Here is a 23672-nt window from a genome sequence, read left to right on the forward strand (position 1 = left end):
AAAAAAGTGACCATTGCACAGTTTATCCAACGTATCGTCAACTCGTGGGAGTGGGTACACGTTGTTATGCCTGCGAGTCTACGGCGAACGTCCGTGCCTCTGAAAAAGGCAATCTGTGTCAAGGCCAGCCCGCGTGCCCACCTGACGCGATCAACAACTCAACGGCGTCATCACACGACGGCGCCTTTCTGGCGCGCACGTGCAGTGAGTCACCTCAGCCGCGAGCCCGTCGAGTAAACAACCGGCGTCTTCCTGTTTGGCGGGTCTGACGCAATGCCTGGCGACGTCACTCGTCCTTGGGTGCAGCCACCTGCAGCGCAGCATCTCCAGATTCGATGAGAAAGAAGGACGCGGCCCAGCGGCGACCTCATTGGAGGATTCTGACCTCGCGACCAGCGGCGCTTCTGGTTGGACATTTGGGTTGGACCCGGGGCATATAAAAGAAGCCCTGCGGCGCGTCCAAAGCAGACCCCTTTGACAGCAGACCCATTTGAGAGTAGAGCTATGTGTTAGAGAGAAGAGCTCGGCTCTTCGCGTCTCTGTCGGCCCCAGTGCCGAATTTGTAACGCCTCTGTATATATGCTGTACATAAACCTTGTTTAACTCACAGTCGTCTCGTCCGCTCGTCTATCAGCTCTGCGCAGAAGCAGTCGCGAGCTGAGAAACCTACGCTACCAAACGGCTGGTGACCTTCCCGGCGGAGTTCGAAGCAGTGGCGCCTTCGGGACCGTGTTGGCGTCGCCGTCTTTCGAAACAGTGGTTGCAGCGGTGAGATTTTGAGGCGCCCTTCGTAACGTCGTCGGAGGTGCGCGTTCGCAACAACGTCTCGCTTCGTGACGAGGTTGAGTTTTCTGTAATCAACACAGAACCGCATGGTATTGTCCTTCTTCTTCACCAGTACTACCGGCGATGCCCATGGGCTTTTGGAGGGTTGTACGATATCGTCGTCGAGCATCTCCTGTACTTGCTTCTTTATCGCCTCCCTTTCTTTCGGAGCTACTCGGTATGGATGCTGACATGCTGGTCTAACATGCCCTTCGATTACAATGCGGTGCTTTGCTACGTCCGACTTTCGATGAAGAGGAAAAACACTCTGCGAATTCCTTGATCAACTCCACAATCTGGTCGTTCTGCAGATATGAAAGCTCTCGGTCAATATCTATTTTCTCGAGGACACTTCCCACTGTTGAGGGCGTTATAGGTACTTTTTCTATGGTGCAAACATCTGAGACTTGTACGTAGTCATTAAGTGATGCTATGGCTGCTTCCTTCGCCACATGCTGTACTTCGTTGGTAAAGTTAGTCAATAGCACATCAGTATATCCGTTCCGCAGGTTCGCTAGACCTCTCGCCATGCGTATCCCCTTTGTGAGTAGCAGTTCAATATTTCCATCAGCTAGTCCGGCATATTCACGAAAAGCGTCGCTTCTCACAGGAACTGTCACGCTGCTACGTGGCGGCACTGTCACACCTTCATCCACAATACGAAGAGACGAAACAATTGGTTGCTCCGCATGACACACGGCAACAGCGTTCTCTGTAGAGAAAGAAACTTGGGATTTCTGCAAGTCGATGATGGCACTGTTTGCTTGCAGGAAGGCCATGCCCAGAATTGCCTCACGGGAACGTTCGGGGAGAACAATAAAACTGCAGACGTTCACATGGCCTCTTATTCCCAGTCTCGCTGTGCACAATTCTACGGGGCTGACTAAATGCCCTCCGGCGGTGCGTATCTACGGTCCGGTCCAATGAGTGAGCACTTTCTTCAGTTTCTTTGCGAGCATGCTACTTATTACTGAGTAGTCTGCACCTGTGTCTATTAACGCTATGGTTTCGACGTCATCGATTCTAACTTGTAGCTCGGATGTCACGTCACCATTACTGCGCTTGTCCGTCGTTGTGTCAGTGTCGTCGTCTGATCCGGTTATCCAACACGGCCACTCCCATCCGAATCACCCAGTGGAATTGTCGGGGCTTTAAGGCTCACACTAAGCGCGCCAACCTTCGGCTTTTCCTCGCAGCATTTCAAAACCTTCCTGCTGTGGTAGCCCTCCAGGAGCCAGGGGGTGCTGCCACACTCACAAACTATACTACGTTTCAGCAGGACCCTTTATCTTGTATCTGCGTGCACAAAAATTATAGGCCAACCTAGTTGATCTCGACCTTAAGCCAGCTTTCTCGTACGTGATGGTGACACTCCTTCCGCTGCGTAAACAGGACCCGCAACTGCACGTGCTAAACATTTATTGCTCACCGAAACTAAGCAACATTACATTCGCAGACCTTTTTAGCCGCGCCTTAAAGGCTGCAGGCAGGGACCCTCTGGTGATCGTGGGTGATTTTAATGCCCCCAGCACACTCTGGGGGTATGCACGTGAAGAGAAACGTGGACGTAAATTGGCGGAACTTATGTCCACGCTGGGCCTAACTCTTCACAGCGACCCTGCTTACCCAACTCGCGTGGGTAAATCCGTGACCCGGGACACATGTCCGGACCTTATCCTCACAAAAAACATCCAGTATGCGGATTGGGTCAACACTGAAGAGACCCTCGGCAGCGACCACTGCATACTCAACACCACCATTCACACCTATCCTTTGGCAAGACCCTACGGAGAGGCAAAATTACCCGATTACACAAAGTTTCGGCAAATATACGCCAATTCGACACCCATTGAGGAGCAAGGATACCATGCTTGGTCCCAGCAACTGGTTTCCTCATTACGCTCCACAGAAACACAAATTAAACTCTCCGAGGCGACTCCGGCGGTGAATAACCATCTTCTTCACCTCTAGGAGGCCCGGCGCAGCCTCGTCCGCCGATGGCGCCAGCAAAAACACAACCGAAAGCTCAAATTCGCATCGCTGAGCTCACCCAGCGAGCAGCACCGTACGCGGCCTAGCTCGCTGACTCTAACTGGGTGGACCGTTGCAACACGGCCGCTCGACAAATGTCCAGCCGGAGTACCTGGCGCCTCTTCCGCGCCTTGATTGATCCGACCTAAACTCGTACGGAGACACAAAAGCATCTGCAACGAGCATTTCATAGCTTCGACCGAGACACAGCCAAATTGGCATGTAAACTCCGAGACCATTGTCTATGCACACAGCAGGACTCCCGAGGGCCGGCGTACTCGTATGCAGGTACCGAGAACGCGGAGCTGGATCAACTGTTCCAGTTACACGACCTGAAGGCAGCCCTAGCAAAAATGAGGCGAGGAACGGCGCCGGGAAGGGATAAAATTACCGTGAAATTACTTGCCAATCTTCCTGACTCAGCCTACACCATGCTCCTTGCCTACATCAATTCCATTTGGATCGGGAAAACAAGCCTACCAATTGAGTGGAAGACCGCCCTGGTCACCTTCATACCCAAAGCGGGCAAAGCCATTAACACGGACAACCTCCGCCCCATCTCCCTTACTTCTTGTGTGAAAAAATTAATGGAGACGATGGTGCGCGACAGGTTGTCCGCGTTCCTGGAGACCAAAAATGCATTTGCAGACACCATGTTCGGGTTCCGCCTACACCAGTCCGCGCAAGATGTCTTGCTTCAGCTCGACCATGAGATCCTCGATCCAGTCGAGTATCCCCTGAATGACAAAGTTGTGCTCGCTTTGGATCTGAAGGGGGCCTTTGATAACGTGACCCACGAAATTATTCTAACACATCTCTCACAGGTGGATTGCGGCCAAAACACTTTCAACTACATTAAACAATTCCTCACTGACCGACAATCATACATTCGGATTCAGGACATTGAACACGGCCATTACCGATTAGGCACGAGAGGGACTCCGCAGGGAGCGGTCCTCTCGCCCCTCCTATTCAATGTGGCAATGATGAGACTCCCCGCTCAGCTGGCGAAAGTCGAAGGCATACAGCATGCGCTGTACGCCGACGACATCACCATATGGGCGTCACACGGCTCGGCAGGAGACATGGAGGCAAGCCTGCAGCAAGCGGCGGACATCGTGGATGACTATGCCCGTCGCTGCGGCCTTCAGTGCTCCCCGTCCAAATCGGAATTCGTGCACATACGCCCCTCACCAAAGTGCACCACAAAAATCGACCTCTCCCTTCACAGCAAACCAATACCCGAACACGATGAGAATAGAGTACTGGGGCTTTTTATACACAAAAATCACAGAGCAGACACAACATTGGCCAAATTGCGTAAGGTGGGGGACCAGGTGGGCCGGATGGTCCGCCGGGTTTCCAACAAGCGCGGGGGGTTATGATGCAAAGATGCCTTGCGGCTGGCGCATGCATTCGTAACCAGCCGAGTCCTGTACTCGGCTCCATACCTCCACCTACGCAAATCCGACGAGAGTGCACTCGAAGTCATTCTACGCAAAATCTACAAGCGCGCCCTCGACCTTCCTGTCAGCACCTCTAACCAGCGCCTTTTAGGCTTGGGAATGGTGAACACCTTCAAGGAGCTGAGAGAGGCGCACTTGAAAACACCGTCGGGTCGCCGCCTCCTTGCCCGGCTACACATCAATCGTTCAATACACACGGAAGAGCGCGTACGGATTCCAGAAGTTTGGCGATACTCCTTGCACGTGCGCCCTCTTCCGGCTAACATTACCCGAGATGACTACAGTGGCCGACGCCTCGCGCGGGCGGAAGCCTTGGCTCGACACTACGGCCACGAATTCGGAGTATTCTACGTGGACGCCTCCGGCCCGCACCACGGTGGTTGGTACACGGCTGCGGTCGTCCACCAAAACACCGTTGTAAACGGACTCACATTCCGTGCACATAACATTACGCACGCGGAGGAGATCGCCATCGCACTAGCCGCTGCAGATCAGGACTCGAGGGTCATCATCACCGACTCAAGGGGTGCCTGTCGCAATATTGAACAAGGATACATTCCGTACCGTGCTTATAAAATTTTGCAGAACAGCAGCTACCTAGGTGCCCCCGCGCACCGAACGATCATATGGGCTCCGGCTCACACGGGCCTCGATGGTAATGAGACGGCCGATGCCGCCGCCCGCGCGCTCACTCTCCGGGCACCATCCTCGTCCCCTACCGATCCGGAACTCGAACCCAATCCCACCTACACCTTTAAGGAGGTCACACAATTTTATCAATCCGGCCATAACGTCTACCCGAAACGTTATGCACCATCGTCGTCCCCTACCGATCCGAAACTCGTACCCAATCCCGCCTACACCTTTAAGGAGGTCAAACAATTTTATCAATCCGGCCATAACGTCTAACCGAAACCCTGTAAGGGCCTCACGAAGGCGGAGGAGCGAATCCTCCTTCGCCTTTATACTAAAGCTCTATTGTGCCCGGCAATCATAAAACACTTTGACCCCGCTTGCACGGGGAAGTGCCCGCATTGTGAGGAAAATTCCTCTGACATTTTCCACATGGTGTGGGCATGCCAAAAAACCCCAAACCTTGCCCCACTACCCAACCCTTCGCGGGAGGACTGGGACGGCCCAACGAGCCCGGGTCGAGCGTTCCCGGGCCGCCGCCAACGCCAATGGGCTCCCGTAAGAGGGAGCTCACCTAGTGATTGTACGGGGCGGCCCCTTAAGGACCATTCCCCCCTCCCTGTAAATAACATCTGTAAATAAATGTTTTTCAGCAGCAGATCCGGTTAGCGATGGAGGATTTTCAGTTTTCCGAAAATCAGCGGCCCTGCCTCCACAGGTCACTGGTTCTAGTTTTCCCGTCGCGGGCTTGGTGAACGACGCCTCGGGAAAGTAGATGATGGGTGTGAACTTGGCGACCTATTGCGCATTGGTGCAATAAACCGCGATTTATGTCGCTGAGTGTTTGCATAGGCATAGCGCGAAGATAAATATTCTTCGATTTCGTAAGGGCGCTCACCGTTACGAGGGCAGGGTGCATTCACAGGGAAGCCACGTAGCCCAACCCGACGGTAGTGGCATGTCCGAAAAGATGGCCTGCCTCCCCACAGTGGTAGCAGAGGGGCCGCCGGTCTGCCGTGCGCCGTACATCACTTTTGCGGGGTCTCGCTTCTGGCATCGGCGGTGGCGTACTGCGAGTAAAGGTCGGCGGCATGACGGGAGCTTGTGCAAAGCTCGGGCGTCTCATGTCTTGCCGTACGACTTGCGCGTACGACAGCTGTGGCTGAGGTTCCGGTTGCGTGTGGTGTGGTACCTGAGGCTGCGGTTGAATAATTGCTTGCCGCACTTCTTCACGTACAACGTCCGCGGTTGAGGGCATCGCTGGAGGACTTTGGGGGAGTTGCAGTTTCTGGAGCTGCTCCTTAACAATAGCCCTCACCATTTCCCGGAGGACGTCAACGTTGGTGGGGAGGCTTGTTGACTCCGCCCTGACGCTGAAGTCTCTGTTGTACAGTCGCACACGTTGTTGTAGTGTCCTTTCCATGGTCGTTGCCTCGGACCGGAACTCCGCCACAGTTCGCGGTGGATTACGCACCAGGCCTGCAAAAATTTCTTCTTTTACTCCGCGCCTTAGGTGCCGCAACTTCTTCTCCTCGGCCATGTTTCGGTCGGCTCGGCGGAAGAGCCGCGACATGTCTTCTATGTACATGGCAACGCTCTCGTTATTCCGTTGGTTCCTCGCCTGAAGAGCAGCTTCTGCCTTCTCTTTGCAGTCCGTGTTCGGATAGGTTGCGATTAGCCCTCGTCGGAAGTCGTCCCACGACAGCAAGGACGCTTCGTGGTTCTCAAACCACGTACATGCCGAATCTTGCAGAGCGACGTAAACGTAACGAAGTTTTCGGGCTTCGTCCCAACCATTCAAACGTGCAACGCGCTCGAAGCCTTCGAGCCAGTCCTCGGCGTCTTCAAAGGTCTCACCGTGGAAGACCTCTGGTGTACGTAGCGAATCGACAAGGAGGTGAGATGGAGATGGCATCGACTGGGTGGCCATCGCAGTGACGCTTATGCTTGAGGTCTCAACAGGTCTTGATGAGTCAATTAGGGGGTCAAACTTGGGCTGCTCACCACGTAGTCGGCGAATCGTGCGTTGGTGCATAGGTGTCAATTCTGCTGGCTCCAATCTTCTGAAATCTGGACTTCTCTCCCTTGCCTGTGGTGGGCTTGGAATCATACCCAGCCCGTCCACCAGATTGTTACGAATAAATATAGCAGCTGGTACCATATAAACTCTTTATTTAGGGCGAACTTGTGCCCGTAAACTCAAAGCTAAAAATGGTCAGCCAAAAATGTCCCTTGCTCGCTGACTCAACCTTCGTCAGTCTCTTCCTCTGCCCCTCGAGTCTCGTGCCGGTCCGTGGCGTAGCATCGTGGCGCGTGCAGGACGGCGTTCCATGGCGCGGCTTTCTGGCTACTTGCTTGGCGGTTTTTACGAACGCGAATTGTGGCACGCGTCTTCTGAGATGGTCGAGCTGTGGCAATATTTTACCTCGCTGATGTGGCCGAAATGTGGTATAACAACCACAAAAACGACATTACGACGTTATCCATCTTCAAAACGTTCTTTGCTGACGTTTTTGGCCGACCCGCTGTCCGCAAGTCCAGAGCCTAACAACGCTTGCGGACTCGCGCACAGAAACCAACGGAATCGTTCGCCAGCTACATCGAAGACATTATTGGTCTTTGCAACCGTGTGAACACCACCATGCCCGAGTCGGAGAAGATTCAGCACATCCTCAAAGGGATAAATGACGGCGCATTTCAGATGCTCCTGGCTTGTAATCCTGTCACCGTTGCTGAACTTGTCACTTTGTGTCAAAGTTTCGACGAGTTGAGGAAGCAGCGCGCCCTGACTCGGCCATTTTCCTCACACGCCGACTCGCTATCCAGTCTCACTTCCGTTCCCGACCACTCAACAACCCTGCAAGAGATTAAAAACTTCGTGCGTGAAGAAGTAGCTCGGCAACTGTCATTGATTCCCTTCACGCAGCAGCCGCCGTCCTCTCGTCTGCCCTCACCACACCGCGACGTTATTGCCGAAGAGGTAGCTCAGGCTGTTCCTGTCGCTGCCCACCAGCAGCCTGTGGCCATACCTGTTGCCCATGCGCTGGCTATGCAGCCCGTGGCCGCGCCTCTTACGTATGCCCAGGTGGTACGCAGCAGACCCCGCCAGCAGCATTTGCCACCCATGTCTTCAGTTGCTCCCCACTCCGCCCCTCTTTCGACACCTTGGGCCGCACCGCAAGTCAGCAATTACTGGCACACTCCTCACAATCGACCGATCTGCTACGCCAGCGGTACTCCAGGACACGTGGTACGATACTGTCGCCGTCGCTTCCAACCACTCCACGACGCTACTCGGTCGTTGCCGTATGAGTCGCAGCCCATGCACCTACCTGCTCTCTATCCCTCACCGCAGTATGGATACACAAACCTTCCCGAGTCTCGGTCACCTCAGCCCCCACCTCAGACTCACTCTCCCCGCTCCCCATCTCCTCGCAGGCGATCACTGTCCCCAATGCGTCTTCGACCCGCTTCCTCCAACCGGGAAAACTGAACGCCGGAGTTCCAGAGGCAAGAACTGCGCCGTCGTCAAAATGCTCAAGTCCTCGCACTTCACCTGCTAACGTCGTCGCCATATCTGTCGATGGTGTTTCTACCTTTGCCCTCGTCGACACAGGTGCTGCCGTTTCCGTTATAGCTGCCCAGCTCTGCCGCTCCCTACGCAAAGTGACCACGCCGCTCTCTGGACTATCGCTTCGTACAGCTAGCGCACAACCACTTCGACCTCTCGCCACCTGTACGGCCCGCATATTCATCCAAGACTCTATGTACGTTGTCGAGTTCATCGTTCTTTCGGTGTGCTCGCATGACGTTATCTTCGGGTGGGACTTTCCGTCAAATCATCATGCCATCATCGACTGCGTACGCGCTGAAGTTCAATTTTCGCACCTGTGTGACGAACCTTTGCACGAAACCCTTGAGCGGTCGCCAAAACTCGTCGTGTGCCCCGCCGCGGTGGTCTAGTGGCTAAGGTACTCGGCTGCTGACCCGGAGGTCGCGGGTTCGAATCCCGGCTGCGGCGGCTGCATTTCCGACGGAGGCGGAAGTGTTGTAGGCCCGTGTGCTCAGATTTGGGTGCACGTTAAAGAACACCAGGTGGTCGAAATTTCCGGAGCCCTCCACTACGGCGTCTCTCATAATCGAATGATGGTTTTGGGACGTTAAACCCCACATATCAATCAATCAAAACTCGTCGTGCGTGAGGACACTGAAATTCCGCCAGTCTCTTTTGCCGTTGTTCCTGTTTGCTGCGGTGACCATAACGATGCTACGGTAATGTTTACTCCTTCCGACATTTTCATGAGCCGCAGAGCCGTTTTTTTTGCCTTTCGCTACAATTGACGTCATTGCTGGCCGAAGCAATATTTTCGTCCACAAACCCCTTTCTGCACCGCTTACGCTACTTGCCGGCGAATGTCTAGGTCGAGCGGAGTACCTTGATTCTTCTTTATTCCTTAACATGCCAAACGAATCGTGCAGTAGCACCTCGACCAAACTTCATGCCCTTTCCCCACTGGAATGCTCGTCGAGTGACACCTCCTCGAGTTCCATCGCCGACACCTTAAGTGCTCAAGAACGCGCCGAGCTTCTTAATCTTTTCCAGCACTTCGTGAATTCACTCGACGTTTCTCACCCGCAATTGGGTCATACTTCCGCAATGCTCCACTACATTGACACCGGTTCGCACCAGCCATTGCGTCAAAAACCATGCCGTGGCTTTGCTGCAGAACGTCACGCCTTCAACGACCAGCTCGAAGAGATGCTACGTCATCGCGTTATTCATCCATCAAACAGTCCTTGGGCATCTCCTGTCGTTCTATTTCGAAACAAGGATGGATCGATTCGATTTTGCGTCGACTACCGGCGATTAAACAAGGTGACGCGGAAAGGAGTATATCCGTTACCGCGCATCGACGACGCCCTTGACAGCCTCCAAGGAACCGAATTCTTCTCCTCCTTAGACTTACGATCTGGATACTGGCAGGTTCCTATGGCAGAAGCTGATCGCCAGAAAACTGCGTTCATTACACCAGATGGCCTGTACGAATTTAACGTAATGCCATTTGGTCTTTGTAATGCTCCTGCCACGTTTGAACGACTCATGGACAACACACTGCGTGGACTGAAGTGGTCTGTGTGTCTATGCTACCTCGACGATATTGTCGTTTTCTCTCCCGATTTTCCTACACATCTGCTTCGGCTCTAACTGGTTCTGACGTGTTTAACCAACGCTGGGCTCCAAGTGAACCTTAAAGAGTGCCGCTTCACCGCACGAGACCTGTCCATCTTAGGGCACATCGTGTCCAAGCATGGACAGGTCACCTGACCCTGCAAAACTGCGAGCAGTCACCGAGTTCCCGAAACCTACTACACTGAAATAATTACGCAGTTTCATCTGACTATGCTCGTACTTCCGGCGCTTCATTCGAAATTTTGCGACGATCATGTCACCACTGACTAACCTCCTACGCGGTGACGCAGACCTTTCATCCTGGTCTCCTGACTGTGACGTCGCATGCACCACGCTCGGTAGTCTGCTAACATCTCCTCCAATTCTTCGGCATTTCGACCCAACAGCTGCAATGGAAGTTCACACAGACGCTAGCGGGGTTGGTCTTGGCGCTGTCCTCGCCCAGCGCAAGCCGGACTACTCCGAATACGTCGTCGCTTAAGCGAGTCGCACGCTCACTAAAGCTGAGGTCAATTACAGCGTCACTGAAAAGAGTGCTTAGCGCTAGTGTGGGCGCTTCGCAAGTTCCGCCCTTATTTGTACGGTCGCCCATTCGACCTGGTAACGGACCACCATGCACTTTGTTGGCTCGCCACATTGAAAGATCCTTCTGGCCGCCTGGCTCGGTGGGCACTGCAAATCCAGCAGTACGACATTCGCGTGATCTATCGCAGCGGACGCAAGCATTCTGACGCCGACGCCCTGTCCCGTTCGCCTTTACCTCCCGACTCGGCCTGCGGAACCACTGGTACCAACTTCGCCGCATCTCTCGACCTCGACTCCTTTGCCAGTGAACAGCACAAGGACCCGTGGATCGCTTCCCTTTTTGACTGTCTCTTTGGATCGTCAACTACAGCGGTATCACGATCTCTTCTACGTCAAGCTGCTCATTCCGCCATTCGTGATCGGCTGATACACTGACGCAACTACGCCCCTGAAGGTCGTAAGTGGCTCTTGGTTGTCCCCCGCAGCTTGCGATCACAAATATGCACCACCTTTCACGACGATCCCCAATGTGGTCATGCTGGAGTTTTCAAAACTTAGGAACGCATTCGCCTTCGCTCCTACTGACGCGGAATATTTAATTTTGTTCGAAAATTCATTACGGGCTGCCCTGACTGTCAATGCCGCAAATCACCGCCTTTCCACTCGTCCGGTGCGCTTCAACCGCTTCCGTGCCCAGCCAAACCTTTCAATCGAATCGGAATTGATCTCTATGGCCCTCTACCGACAACATCAGATGAAAATCGGTGGATCATAGTCGCTGTGGACCATTTATCACGCTATGCTGAGACCGCCACCCTTCCAAGTGCCACTGCGCGGGACGTAGCGTCCTTCGTCCTCCATCGATTCATACTACGACATGGTGCGACATGGTAACCGAGGTCGAGCCTTCCTATCAGAAGTCGTCACGGCTTTGCTTTCTGAATGCCATGTTGTTCATCGCAAGACCACGGCATACCATCCGCAGACTAACGGGCTCACGGAGAGATTTAACAGCACCCTCGGCGATATGCTCGCGATGTATGTGACATCTGATCATACTAACTGGGATCGCATTCTTCCATTCATCACGTTCGCATACAACACCGCGGCACAGTCTAACACTGGATTTTCACCTTTATTTCTCCTTTATGGACGCGAACCATCCCACACCATCGACACTCTTCTTCCATACCGTCCTGACGCATCAATGCCCATCTGTGTCCGAAGCTGCCCGAAAAGCGGAAGAGTGCCGTGAACTCGCACGCACCTTTTACGTCACAAGAACAGCAGCGCCAGAAAGAAAACAACGCCGACTCTTTACGAAGCCACATATATTTTGGGATCATTTGTATGGCTGGTAGTTCCTTACCAAAGTCCCGGCCTTTCCTCAAAGCTCGTCCCGAAGTACGAAGGTCCTTACCGCGTTTTGGAGCAAACCTCGCCGGTGAATTTTCTCATTGAGCCACTTTCCCCATCTGACGACATGCGCCGGCGTGGACGTGACATCGTCCACGTCGTCCGCCTTAAGCCATATCATAGCCCTCTGCTTCCAGACTCTTAGGTCGCAAGGATGGCTCTTTTTCGGCGGGGGAAAATTGTGAAGAAGAAAACGCATCGTTGGCAAGCAACATCGCCACCGCTTGGGTACTGGGTCCTGGACTTCTCTTGCTCGCCTCGTGCTGGTCGTCGCCTGCATCTGCTTGACCGTAGCACTGTCCCAGTCGTGTTTTCGTCGTAGGGCCACAGTCCCAATACACGCCAATAAACCCATTTTCAGTGACATATCAACATTTCTCCATCGTGCTTCACATACCATCAATTCCCACTGTACGTGGAATCTGCCAATTTACCAAAAATAATAATAAAATAAAGTAATATTCAAAACATGCTTTACCACACAGATGTTGTCTGTCGTTGAACGCCCTTCCCTTGTTCAAAGTATAGCCTGAGTGGGGCCACGAACAAACGCGCGCACACACAAGGGACATTCCAGAAATGCGGCTGTCTTTTTCACCTGACGACCCTCACCCCGCCCTTTCCAAAAATTGCACATCTATCCCGCTCCCCCTCTAAGAGGAGGCAAGAAGAAAAGACGAGTCTAAGGAGCGGGCGGTCGGGGCCTACAGTTAGATAGGCACATAAAAGTGCGTGATTTCAATTTAGAAATCTTTCTCCTTTGAGGTAAATGTTTTTTTTGCACGCCACCCCCGGGATAACCGGGAGCTTTTTGATGCACTGCTTTAGTTGTGTTCGCCTAGATAGCACCAGAAGAAGATTTTTAATGCGATAGCGTTAAAGAGCTGGTGTCGCAGAAAACCCGCCGCCGGCGTCGGCCCCCTTGGTCGAGAGCGAAAAATCGTCTGTGCGTCTGTGACCGAACACGGCCGCCTAAATAGGGCACGCGCACGCCCGATCCAGGCAGCCGTTACAGTGGCTAGCCACTGTACGGCCGTGGACAAAAAAAATGGCAGCATATCTACGGAGTGAATGATGGATAGTGGGGCGAAGCATCCGTCCGTCCATTCGTGCTTGCTTCCGTCCATCCATGCGTGCGTCTGTGTGGCCACCCGTGCGTCCATCCGCCTGTCCGTGCATGCGTCTGTTCGTGCGTCCTTACGTTCACCTGTGCGTCCGTCCCTGCTTTCGTCCATGCATCCGCTCCTGCGTCCGTCCATGCGTCCATCCGTCCATGCAGCCATCCATGCGTTCGTCCATGCATCTGTCTGTGCGTCCGTTTGTCCACCTATTCAACACTCCAAGGACCACCATCTCGCATCTTTTCATCATATATTCCTTATATAGAAGCCCCGCCATCCAGCGGACATTCCAAGGACTGAAAGAGAGGAGGCACACGCACACTTTCTTACAGCTTGCACTTCATGTCTACTTCCCACCTTTAACCACCTCGAGTTCATGGTATATACTAGTTCCCTGTATTCATGGCACTGCGGCCCAACGCTCGCTAAACCTTTCTAAAACTTAAAAGGTTACGCCCAGCGAGTATAACATAGCAACCTTTTCTTCTCTTCTGTGCGTTGTTGAACAATACAAATTCGCAGCGTGCGCGTTAACTAAAAGCCGAATTCTCCTGTCTCTCATTCCCCCTTAGCAGCCATTGGCATGTAAATTGACCACTATCTTTCATTGTTCAACAACGCACAGAAGAAATCTCTCACCGGCACCACCTTAAAGGTCAAAATGTTACACTTGTTAGACACTACTACAACAGCTACGAGGGACGAACGGGTGCCGCTATAAGAAGCTTCGCCCCTAAAATCAAGTTACCGAAATAGCCGCGGAAAGCCGCTACTTGTCCACGCATGCGGGCGCGATCACACTGAAGAAGCCGGGCATTCGAAGAAAAAAAAAATACGTATTGAATTCTCAGTGGATGGCATTATTAGAAAGAGAGACATGTTCATCCAAGCTGCTCAACAACTAGCGCTTTATCAGATACACATGCGGTATCCAGGGTACATACATATTTACACAGATGGCTCAAGTACTACAACGTCTTCAACATCGGCATTTATCATACCACAGCTCAATATTCAGGAATCGTTTAAATTGTGCCGCACGACGTCATCTACAACATCTGAGCTCTTCGCTATTCTGTATGCTCTAAAGTTTATAAACTCGGTAGCAGACGCTAGAAAATGGGTACTTTTCAGTGACTCACAGGCCGCATTAAGATCACTCTCCAGTACAAACAGGACAGTAATAAGTGATAGTATGACATACGAAACGCTGAAGGAGCTCACTAAAGCAAAGAAGGCGCAACATGAGATCGAATTCCAGTGGATACCTGGCCACTGCAACATTCCTGGAAACACAGCTGCCGATGAAGCAGCACGACAAGCACATCGTAAAGACGTTACTGTTTCTTTACCGATTTCGAAAAATGAATTGCGTAGTATTATAAAGAATACAACTTTCAGAATGAGCAAAACTGCTTGGTTTGACCAAAGTACAAAGAGCTGCGATTTATATCACATCGATCCATTTATTGAATTCAAAATTACGCTGGCATTAGATAGAAGGATGGAAACTCTAATTCACCGATTGAGGCTAGGCACCGCATACACAAAACATTTTTTGCACAGAATCGGCAGAGCTGAAACTCCCGAATGCGATTGTGGATTTACAGATGAAGACGTATGTCACCTTCTCATAGACTGTCCACATCATGACACGCCAAGACGCGGTCTTAAAAGCGAACTGTTCGCATTGGACCACAGACCATTTAGCATGAAAAAACTTCTGGGCCCGTGGCCAACTGGAGTTTTACAGTCCCACGCTTTAAGAGCATTAACACGTTTTTTACAAGACAGCGGGATTGCTGACAAGTATTAACAAAGAAGAAGCTTTCATTTGTAACACATGTACTTATTATATACAGTATCATGTGACACCCATCACGTGTGTCTTGTGAAATGAATGACGTGTCGACTATTATGTACATACGAGCGAATGCATCTTTATAAGGACCAGACGTGTGCTTTGTTGTTTTGTTGTTGTGTTTTGTGTTTGTGTTTTGTTGTTTCCAGAGACTTCTTACAATGACTTTCAAACATTCACTTACCATTGTGATATGTACGTATAAGTGTGTCTTTACATATCTGTGCCTGAGCTTTCTATTTTCCATGCACTGCTTTGTATGTTTTTGCTTCAAGATACGTGTTCAAGTTTCAATTGACGGCTAAGGAGTAGCCGGCGCCATAATGGTGCGCCAACATCTCCTTGTATATCATATCAATAAAAAAAAATACGTGCTCAAGGTCACGAGGCGCGATAGTTCCTTTGCCCTGCCACCCCTCTCTGCTTAGCTTCCAGCGCTTTCATCGGGACGAGAAAAGAGATAATGCAATTGGAGCATGCCACAAACTTTTGTAACTCCACTCGCACTGGACAGATTCTTCAAATTTTTTGCGGTGTTGATTTAGTGAGACAATAAGCTCTTCTAGCGAATTCATTCAATGGTTACTTGAAAAAGCGCTTTAGGGCCCCTTTAACGCATTTTGTTCGACAGGTGTCACGACGAAAACGAGCCCATTCGGCGATAATAGCACGCGCTAGTCCAATCTACTCTGTGCGTGTTTGTGTGCATGCGTGTGTATGTAACAAAACATATGAATAATTATGCACTTAGCGATTGAAAGGTGCACTATGGGCCAGATTGGGCTATCGCGTTCAACTCTTGAAGGCGAAGCTTAAGGGTCCGCCATTTTTTTGTCCTAATGGTAAAATTAAGGTAGATTTCTGAGTGGTTATGCAGTAGTTGTGAATGATTAGTGTGTATATATACATCAGGAGACGGGAACTATTGTATAGTAGGTTACGCATGCTGAAATGTCAACGAAGTTTGAAGATTATGGACGTTTTGTTGGCATTTGGAGCATGTTGAATTTGGACAATTCACGAACTCTGTTTCGCATTTCTGCTAGCTTTATTTAAAAACGCTACGTTTAGGAAATATGCCAGAGCCTCTAGTTCAGCTGTATGCAAAATCAGCCCCAGACCCACGGTAGCTTTCCACAAAAATGGGCAGAGGTAGGTCCATGTATTGAAAAAAATGGCTTAATATGGATCACCATAATTAAAAACATAGAGCGTAAAATATGAAATTAGGCACGCAGATACAGGATGTTGTTTTCTATGTACCTCCCGAAAATGAATGTCCTCTGGCGTGTAGTTAATGGTCAGTCAGTCTACGGGTAAGCTTAATAGATTTGGCTGTGTTTAAAAAATAACCAACAATAGAGTAAAAATCCTACATTAATTTTGTTACGTTAAGAAAATAGATAAGTATGACCTGAAGGCGTTGTGCAATGAACAGCGCTGTAACTGTAGTAGCTTTTTTCAGAAAATGGTCAAAACTGAGGCACAGTCAGCCTGAACCACGTAAATAGCACTTATTTTTGCCTTGCCATAACTAAACGGTAGCGCTTGACTTGGTTTTAATAAACATATTTGAAATACGCGAAAGTTAAGCATTTCATTGATATATCTCAACTATACAAAATAAGGAGAATAGCCGCTGCGCACTTGGAAAAGTGAGAAAAATGCTGTGTTCGTGCCGCTGGAGTGAGTCCACCACTCTAAACAAATTCGTTTAAAAGAACATTCAAGTAGACATCATCAGTAAATAACGCTCTACGCAGAGGTGCTATGCCTTTATCGTGGACCCTTCTTCCACCTATAGAATTTATACCTGTTTCGAAGGATTCACTTACCTTCACGATGTCATGCATGAGTGAATAGCGAAACATCCAGTCGAGCTTGATTTCATCGTTTTCAAGAATGTCCTGCAAAAGAAAACAAGCCTGTAGCAACGAGTCTTATGGCGAAGAGTCCGCTACGACTTCAGTGACGCATTTTCATCACGGAAAGTGCTTGAACATGCACAAGATCAGATGGCAAAGAAAAAAATAACCATATATCTACGAAGTATATTTATTTATTTTATTTATTTAATGCATACTGCAGACCTTCACAGGTCCAAGCAGGTGGGCACGGTACAAGTAGTAAGTACATGTTAGGCACTCAAGTCAAAAGGAAAAAGAAAAGAATTCAACATACAAATACAGGTTTACACACCCAACACACAGTTTACACACAGTAAATCAACCAAAGTGAATCTTTATACAGAGTTTTTTAGAAGGTTCCATTTTTCCACTGTTCGTGGAAAAAAAGAAAATTTAAATACATCTGTCCGTGCAAAATAAGGTGTTAGGGTTCCGGGGTGATGGTGTCTAGTATGCCTTGTTGATATGGGTGTCAGGTACTGTGTAGGGTCTAGTGCTGTTTGTCTTTGAAGAAGTTGGGAAAGAAAATTAAGCCTAAATGTCTTCCGTCGTGACTCAAGGAGTTCAATGCCATTAGCTCTAATTAACTCAGAAGGTGAATCAGTGTGACGAAACTTGGAGTATATATACCTTACAGCTTTCATTTGGATTCTTTCTAGTTTGTTGACGTTTTTCTGTGTGAACGGGTCCCATATTATGCATGCATATTCTAACTTTGGTCGGATTATTGATTGGTAGGCGAGGAGTTTGACATCAGGAGGAGCGTTTTTTAATTTGTGTCGTAAGAAAGACAGTTTACGGAAGGCGGAAGCGGAGATATTGTCAATATGTTGATTCCAAGATAAATTACTTGTGAATGTTACTCCTAAATATTTGAACTCGGAAACTTGCTGTAGAGGTGACTCATTTAATGTATAAGTATACTGAAGTGGATTTTTCTTCCGGGTTATACGCATGCATACAGTTTTATCTAAGTTCAAAGCCATCCCCCAGCGATTGCACCATTGAAAAACATTAAACAAACTGTGATTAAGGTCATGTTGATTTTCCGGGCAAGTAATTTCATTATATAAGACACAATCGTCTGCGAACAGACGAATTTGCACGGATGAACATACCACACTTACAATGTCATTTATATACAGCAGGAACAGTGGGGGTCCCAAGACACTCCCCTGCGGTACTCCAGAGGCGACAGGTATATGATGAGTGGGCGAAGCGGGTAAAAGTCAGGCGTTTCAAACATTTCCCTACGTGGTTAAAAGCGGGTAAGTGATGAGGTTCTGGGCGGTAGTCGTACATAACGCTAATTGCCGGAACTTTGCCTGTGACCAAGCAATCTTTACAAGTGTAGAAAACCACGTGCTCACATTGAGCTTCGGGCGGCAAACTTTCGCTGCAGCAGGGCACAACAACATCGGCACGGGACTGTTCGTTCTAAATCTTCGTCAGATAATTGTCCAACAACAAGCGGTCGCAGGCTTTACAGCGGTGCTGCGAATTTCGGCGGGGAAAATGGCGCTTAAAACGCATCAGCGTCATCAAGCTCAGGTAGCGACGCTTTCGCTCTTTCGCAGCCTCTTCCCGCGCTCTAGCAGCCTTTGGGCTCGCTTGCCGCTGCAGCATCACCAGCCGTCAACTCCGGGTCAGCTTGTCTGCGTTGCGCGTGCAGTTTTGCCGTTTTACCTTCATTGCCTTCCCCGTCGAAAACAGAAGTCGCGCGATGGGTGCGAGCTAAAGCCTCTTCAAGAAAAATTGGCCCGAATCTGCATGTTACACTGCAAATGTCGTCGAAAGACGATAGTATTGGATCTGGAGATAGTGAACAAAACGTTTATTTGATGTTCTGCGCAACAAAAATCGGTGAATGGTATACTGGAGGCGCTGCGTTAGAGTGCCTCGAGCGTGTAGCGGAGGCGAACGAGTGCATCAAGGCACATTAGGCACGAGCACCATCTGGCAGTTATCTACGAAAACGAAGGCGTGCGCGTACGCTGAGAAAGGTGCGCGCCAGTCTCGGAGGTGATAAGGTGTGGAACGCAAAGCGATGGGCAGGTGCCACCGCCGTGTCGTCGTAGCAAAGCGTTGGAAACACTTACTTTTTTGAGCATCGCGTTGCACTGTCAGCGTAGTGCGATAAACGCTACTATCCTTAGAGTTACTTGTGTGTGCCTCTTCTAGTATAAAGGCAGACATACAAAACATAGACGTGTTGTTATGGCGCCTTAGATATGCGCAATAATTTCTTTTTAATTGACAATCGCACAACTATGAACGCTAAACCTTGAGCAATAGTGGTTGGCACTGCGGACGGGGTTGGCCGTTTGGTGCCGATTGAGGTATCGTTAAGGGCGGACAAACAGACAAGTGTACAGACAGACAGAGAGACAGACAGACCGAAAACTTTCCGTCGAAGGTCCCCTAGAAAGACTGTCGCTTTTAATATCGTCTTTAAAAACTAAAGTAGCGTCAACCACACCCCTTTGCATCTGCCTCCTCTCCCAGCAGCTGCAACAGCATGGTGTCCACCCGGAATCTGCGGACTCAGTCATAACCACTCTTTCACAAGTACGGGAGAGCGTATACCTCTACCGTGACATGGCACAAGAAAAACAAAACGCTCGACAGAGGACGGAAATAATGGCGCTTGCACTACCAAGCACAGGGAGAGGAGGAGCCTGCACGCTGACACGAATGGCGCTAGTTAAGTTATTTCGAGGGACTTTAGTGCGGGCTAATGTAGCTCGATATGCTAGCTTTTATATACTTAAGGTAGCATATAGGTTGATTGATATGTGGGGTTTAACGTCCCAAAACGGCTATATGATTATGAGAGACGCCGTAGTGGAGGGCTCCGGAAATTTAGACCGCCTGGGGTTCTTTAACGTGCACCCAAATCTGAGCACACGGGCCTACAACATTTCCGCCTCCATCGGAAATGCAGCCGCCGCAGCCGGGATTCGAACCCGCGCCCTGCGGGTCAGCAGCCGAGTACCTAAGCCACTAGACCACCGCGGCGGGGCAAGGTAGCATATAGAGTAACTCTAGTTAATGGATGAATGGTTTGGTGTTATGAGCGTCCCCTTTATAACTGGGCGGTGACATGTGTGCCACTAGGCAGGCAAGAAAAAAAACGAAAAGAAATATTTCTTTTTACGTTGACCTACTGTCTTATGTACTTCGAATAAATTTATATTAATATCACAATATAACATATATAGTTGCGTTCCATTTATCTGCATCTTCAGGCAGATTGAACTCATTTTCCCACCATTTTTGTCCTTTATGTCTACTTTTCTACCAGTAATATTCTAACCGTCTCTTACTTGCTTCTATCGCCGACGTGTTCAGCTTTCTATGTTGGTCCCTGAAACCCAAAGCCTCTTGTAGGTTTGTACCCACACGTATACCTGGGTGGATATCGCCACATTCAATCAAAACAGGTTCCATCATTTCCTTAACTCTCCCACAACATGTACATTGGCCCTCTTTTTTACTGAATTTCGCTTTATAGCTACGAGTTCTAAGGCAACCCATCTCGCTTCGAACAGAAAAGCGCTTCCCCTTGCATTATCAAAAAACCTATCTTTCTGCATTTAGTTTTTGCCCTTTCAGTAGTTACTGAGAGCCGGCTTCTATTCCATCGATGTCATTCAATAATTTTTTTCCGCCTCTCTGACTTTTCGCTTAATTATCGTTGTTACCATATCTCCCACACTGCCAGCCGTATATTTACTGATGAGCCTCCTAGTTTTTTTTCTCCACTTTGTGTCCACAATCTTCCTATACAAATACCTGAACACCTTCCCTGCCCATGTACTCTCTTTCATTTTTCTAAGCCTGTCTTCAAATCTCATTTCGCTCTGAGCTTCCCTTACTTCAAAGCCTGTCCACCCCATAGCCCCTTTTACAGCCTCAGTCATAGCCTCCCGTGAGCGCCCAACGCGAAACATCCCCCTGCCATTTGATTTATGATAATTCCTGATTGCACCTCTGACTTCATGCGCACCACTGAGTTCCCAAATGTAAGCCCTGGAACCATTACGCCTTTCCACAGACTTCGAAGCACTTCGTACCTGTTATATCCCCACAACGCTGTGTGCCTAAACGTTGCAGCATTTCTCTTTCCCTTTGCTGCTAATGGTTTAAGCTTCTTATAGCGGCACCTGTTCGTCCCTCGTAGTCATAGTCGTACTGTGTAACGAGTGTAACATTTTGACCTCCGAGGTAATGCCGGTGGGAGATTTTTCCTGTGCGTTGTTGAACAATAAAAAATTCGCAGCGTGCGCGTTAACTAAAAGCCGAATGCCCCTGTCTCTCATACCCCATTAGCATCCATTGGCATGTACATTGAGCTCTGTCTAACAAGAAAGGGTTGGTACGTTATACTCGCTGGGTGTAACCTCCTTAGTTTTAGAAAGGTTTAGCGGGCGTTCAGCCGCAGTGCCATGAATACAATGAACTAGTATATACCATGAATGAATTCGAGGTGGCTAAAGGGGGGAAGCAGATACGAAGCGCAAGCCGTAAGAAATTAAAAGCTGAATCCTCCTGTCTCTCATTTCACATTAGCAGCCACTGGCATGTACATTGAGCACTATCTGACAGGAAAAGGTTGCTACGTTGTACTCGCTGGGCGTAACCTCCTTGGTTTTAGAAAGGTTTAGCGAGCATTGGGCCACAGTGCCATGAATACAGTGAACTAGTATATACCATGAACTCAAGGTGGTTGAAGGTGGGAAGTAGACCCGAAGTGCAAGCCGTAAGAAAGTGTGCGTGTGCCACCTCTCGTTTAGTCCTTGGGTTGTCCGCTGGATGGCGGTGCTTCTATATGGGGAATATATGATGAAAAGATGCGAGATGGTGGTACTTGGAGTGTTGAATAGATGGACGAACGGACACACAGACAGATGCATGGATGGACGCATGAACGGACACAGGAAGATGCATGGACGAACGCAGGGACGGATGCACGAACAGACGCTCACACGGACGGGCGGATTGACGCATGGACGGTCACACAGACGGACGCATGGACGAACGGAAGCAAGAACGAATGGACGGGCGAATACTTCGCCCCACTCTCCATCATTCACTCCGTGGATATGCTGCCATTTTTTTTCTGTACCTCCATATATCTATCTCCCTCATTTACCCAAACCCCTAGGTACTTGTACTCGCTTACCCTCGGTATTTCTTGGCCCTGTAAGGAGACCACTTCGCCCCGCCGCGGTGGTCTCGTGGCTAAGGTACTCGGCTGCTGACCCGCAAGTCGCGGGCTCGAATCCCGGCTGCGGCGGCTGCATTTTCGATGGAAGCGGAAATGTTGTACGCCCGTGTACTCAGATTTGGGTGCACGTTAAAAAAACCCAGGTGGTCGAAATTTCCGGAGCCCTCCACTACGGCGTCTCATAATCATATGGTGGTTTTGGGACGTTAAACCCCACATATCAGTCTGATCGTATTGAGACCATTTTGTATTTCAGAGAATTGATGCCGTCAATCGACAATTTGTTGCTCTGTATCGTACCTAGCCCTAAAGCTCGCCTTTTATTCCACATATATCTACCAGCCGCTGCCTATCGTCTTCACAGTCCGCAAATAGGACAATATCGTATGCATAAAATGTACCAGGAAGCTTCTGCTCAACCATCGCGCCAGCCTACTGGTGTGAGAGATTATACCTAATGTTGCTACCATCCAGTGCTTTTTGCGTATTCACCATGTACAGCACGAACAGCGTGAGAGACAAATTGCAGTAAACTTATTACTACAAGCTGATAAGTATGTTGCGCACCTCCTCTAGTAAGGTGTGATGCCGCATACAGGCCGAGCAAAATGACAACGTTGGTCACACAGCTTGCAGAAATAAATCGTTTTATTGGGAGTCAATCCATCGATGTTTACATGAAGTGAAGGCCACAAAAGTGACGTTTTAGCATGTGCAGTAGTGAACAATATGCATGCATCCGCGTTCATGCGCAAAGAAGGTACGTACTGTACATAGCCCCAATGCAGATGCCCGGAGCACAGAAGCTGTCCAGCGCTGGCTGATTTATCCATCGCATTCGACGAAACCTTCGCTGGTGTAAGTAAAGGTATACCGCTTACGCCCCTGCACTTGTGTAGCTCAAGATTTCGCAACACCTATTGACAGTGTTTCGGTAAACTTTCTGCAATTGGTATCAACATAATTGCGTGCCTTTCACGAGCAGTGCGGCGAGACAATTAGTTTCCTGGTCCGCGATGGTGCCAACTGACGTGTGTCACTTCCTAATTTTCTACGCGCTCACACTATGGATGCTTCTGATTGCCTAAAATTAAATGAGAAGAAGTTTTTATGCTTACCAATCTTAAGTATTACAAATAAAATTGTCGACAAAAAGGCTTCGTACGGTTTCTTTTACCCACGCCGGCGTTGCACTGTCGTCGTTTCGATGGTGGCGACTCCTCACGGCGTGTCCGCGAAGCTCGCAACATGCCACAGGCCTGCCGCAGTGCCTCTGACGGGTGCTCTCAGTACGCTGATGGGGAGACAAGGCTCGACTCTAGGGAGATTCGCCTCTAAAAGGTTTAGTCAACCGGAGTCGAACCCATGACTTATCAGAGCGTGACAACAGATATGGGGCACGCTATTCATTGCGCAACGGTCACATGCTGTGGCTTTCCGAACGAGCTATCGAGGAGACACGCGAG

General features: G+C 49.8%; 1 protein-coding gene and 1 non-coding gene across 2 annotated transcripts in view; one reads left to right on the top strand and one right to left on the bottom strand.

Annotated features, from left to right (window-relative positions):
• Positions 1–23672, bottom strand: part of LOC119171524 (atrial natriuretic peptide receptor 1-like) — a 642832-nt gene that overhangs the window by 384907 nt on the left and 234253 nt on the right. The window contains exon 12 of the mRNA XM_075892142.1: positions 16905–16976. Coding sequence (XP_075748257.1) covers positions 16905–16976 — 72 coding nt within the window. The remainder of the gene's footprint in view (positions 1–16904; positions 16977–23672) is intronic.
• On the top strand, positions 8904–8976 carry TRNAS-GCU (transfer RNA serine (anticodon GCU)). The gene has a single exon. It is a non-coding gene; the product is annotated as a tRNA-Ser (tRNA).

The sequence above is a fragment of the Rhipicephalus microplus genome, chromosome 4, assembly GCF_043290135.1.
Source record: "Rhipicephalus microplus isolate Deutch F79 chromosome 4, USDA_Rmic, whole genome shotgun sequence".
In the NCBI taxonomy this organism is placed as follows: Eukaryota; Metazoa; Arthropoda; class Arachnida; order Ixodida; family Ixodidae; genus Rhipicephalus; species Rhipicephalus microplus.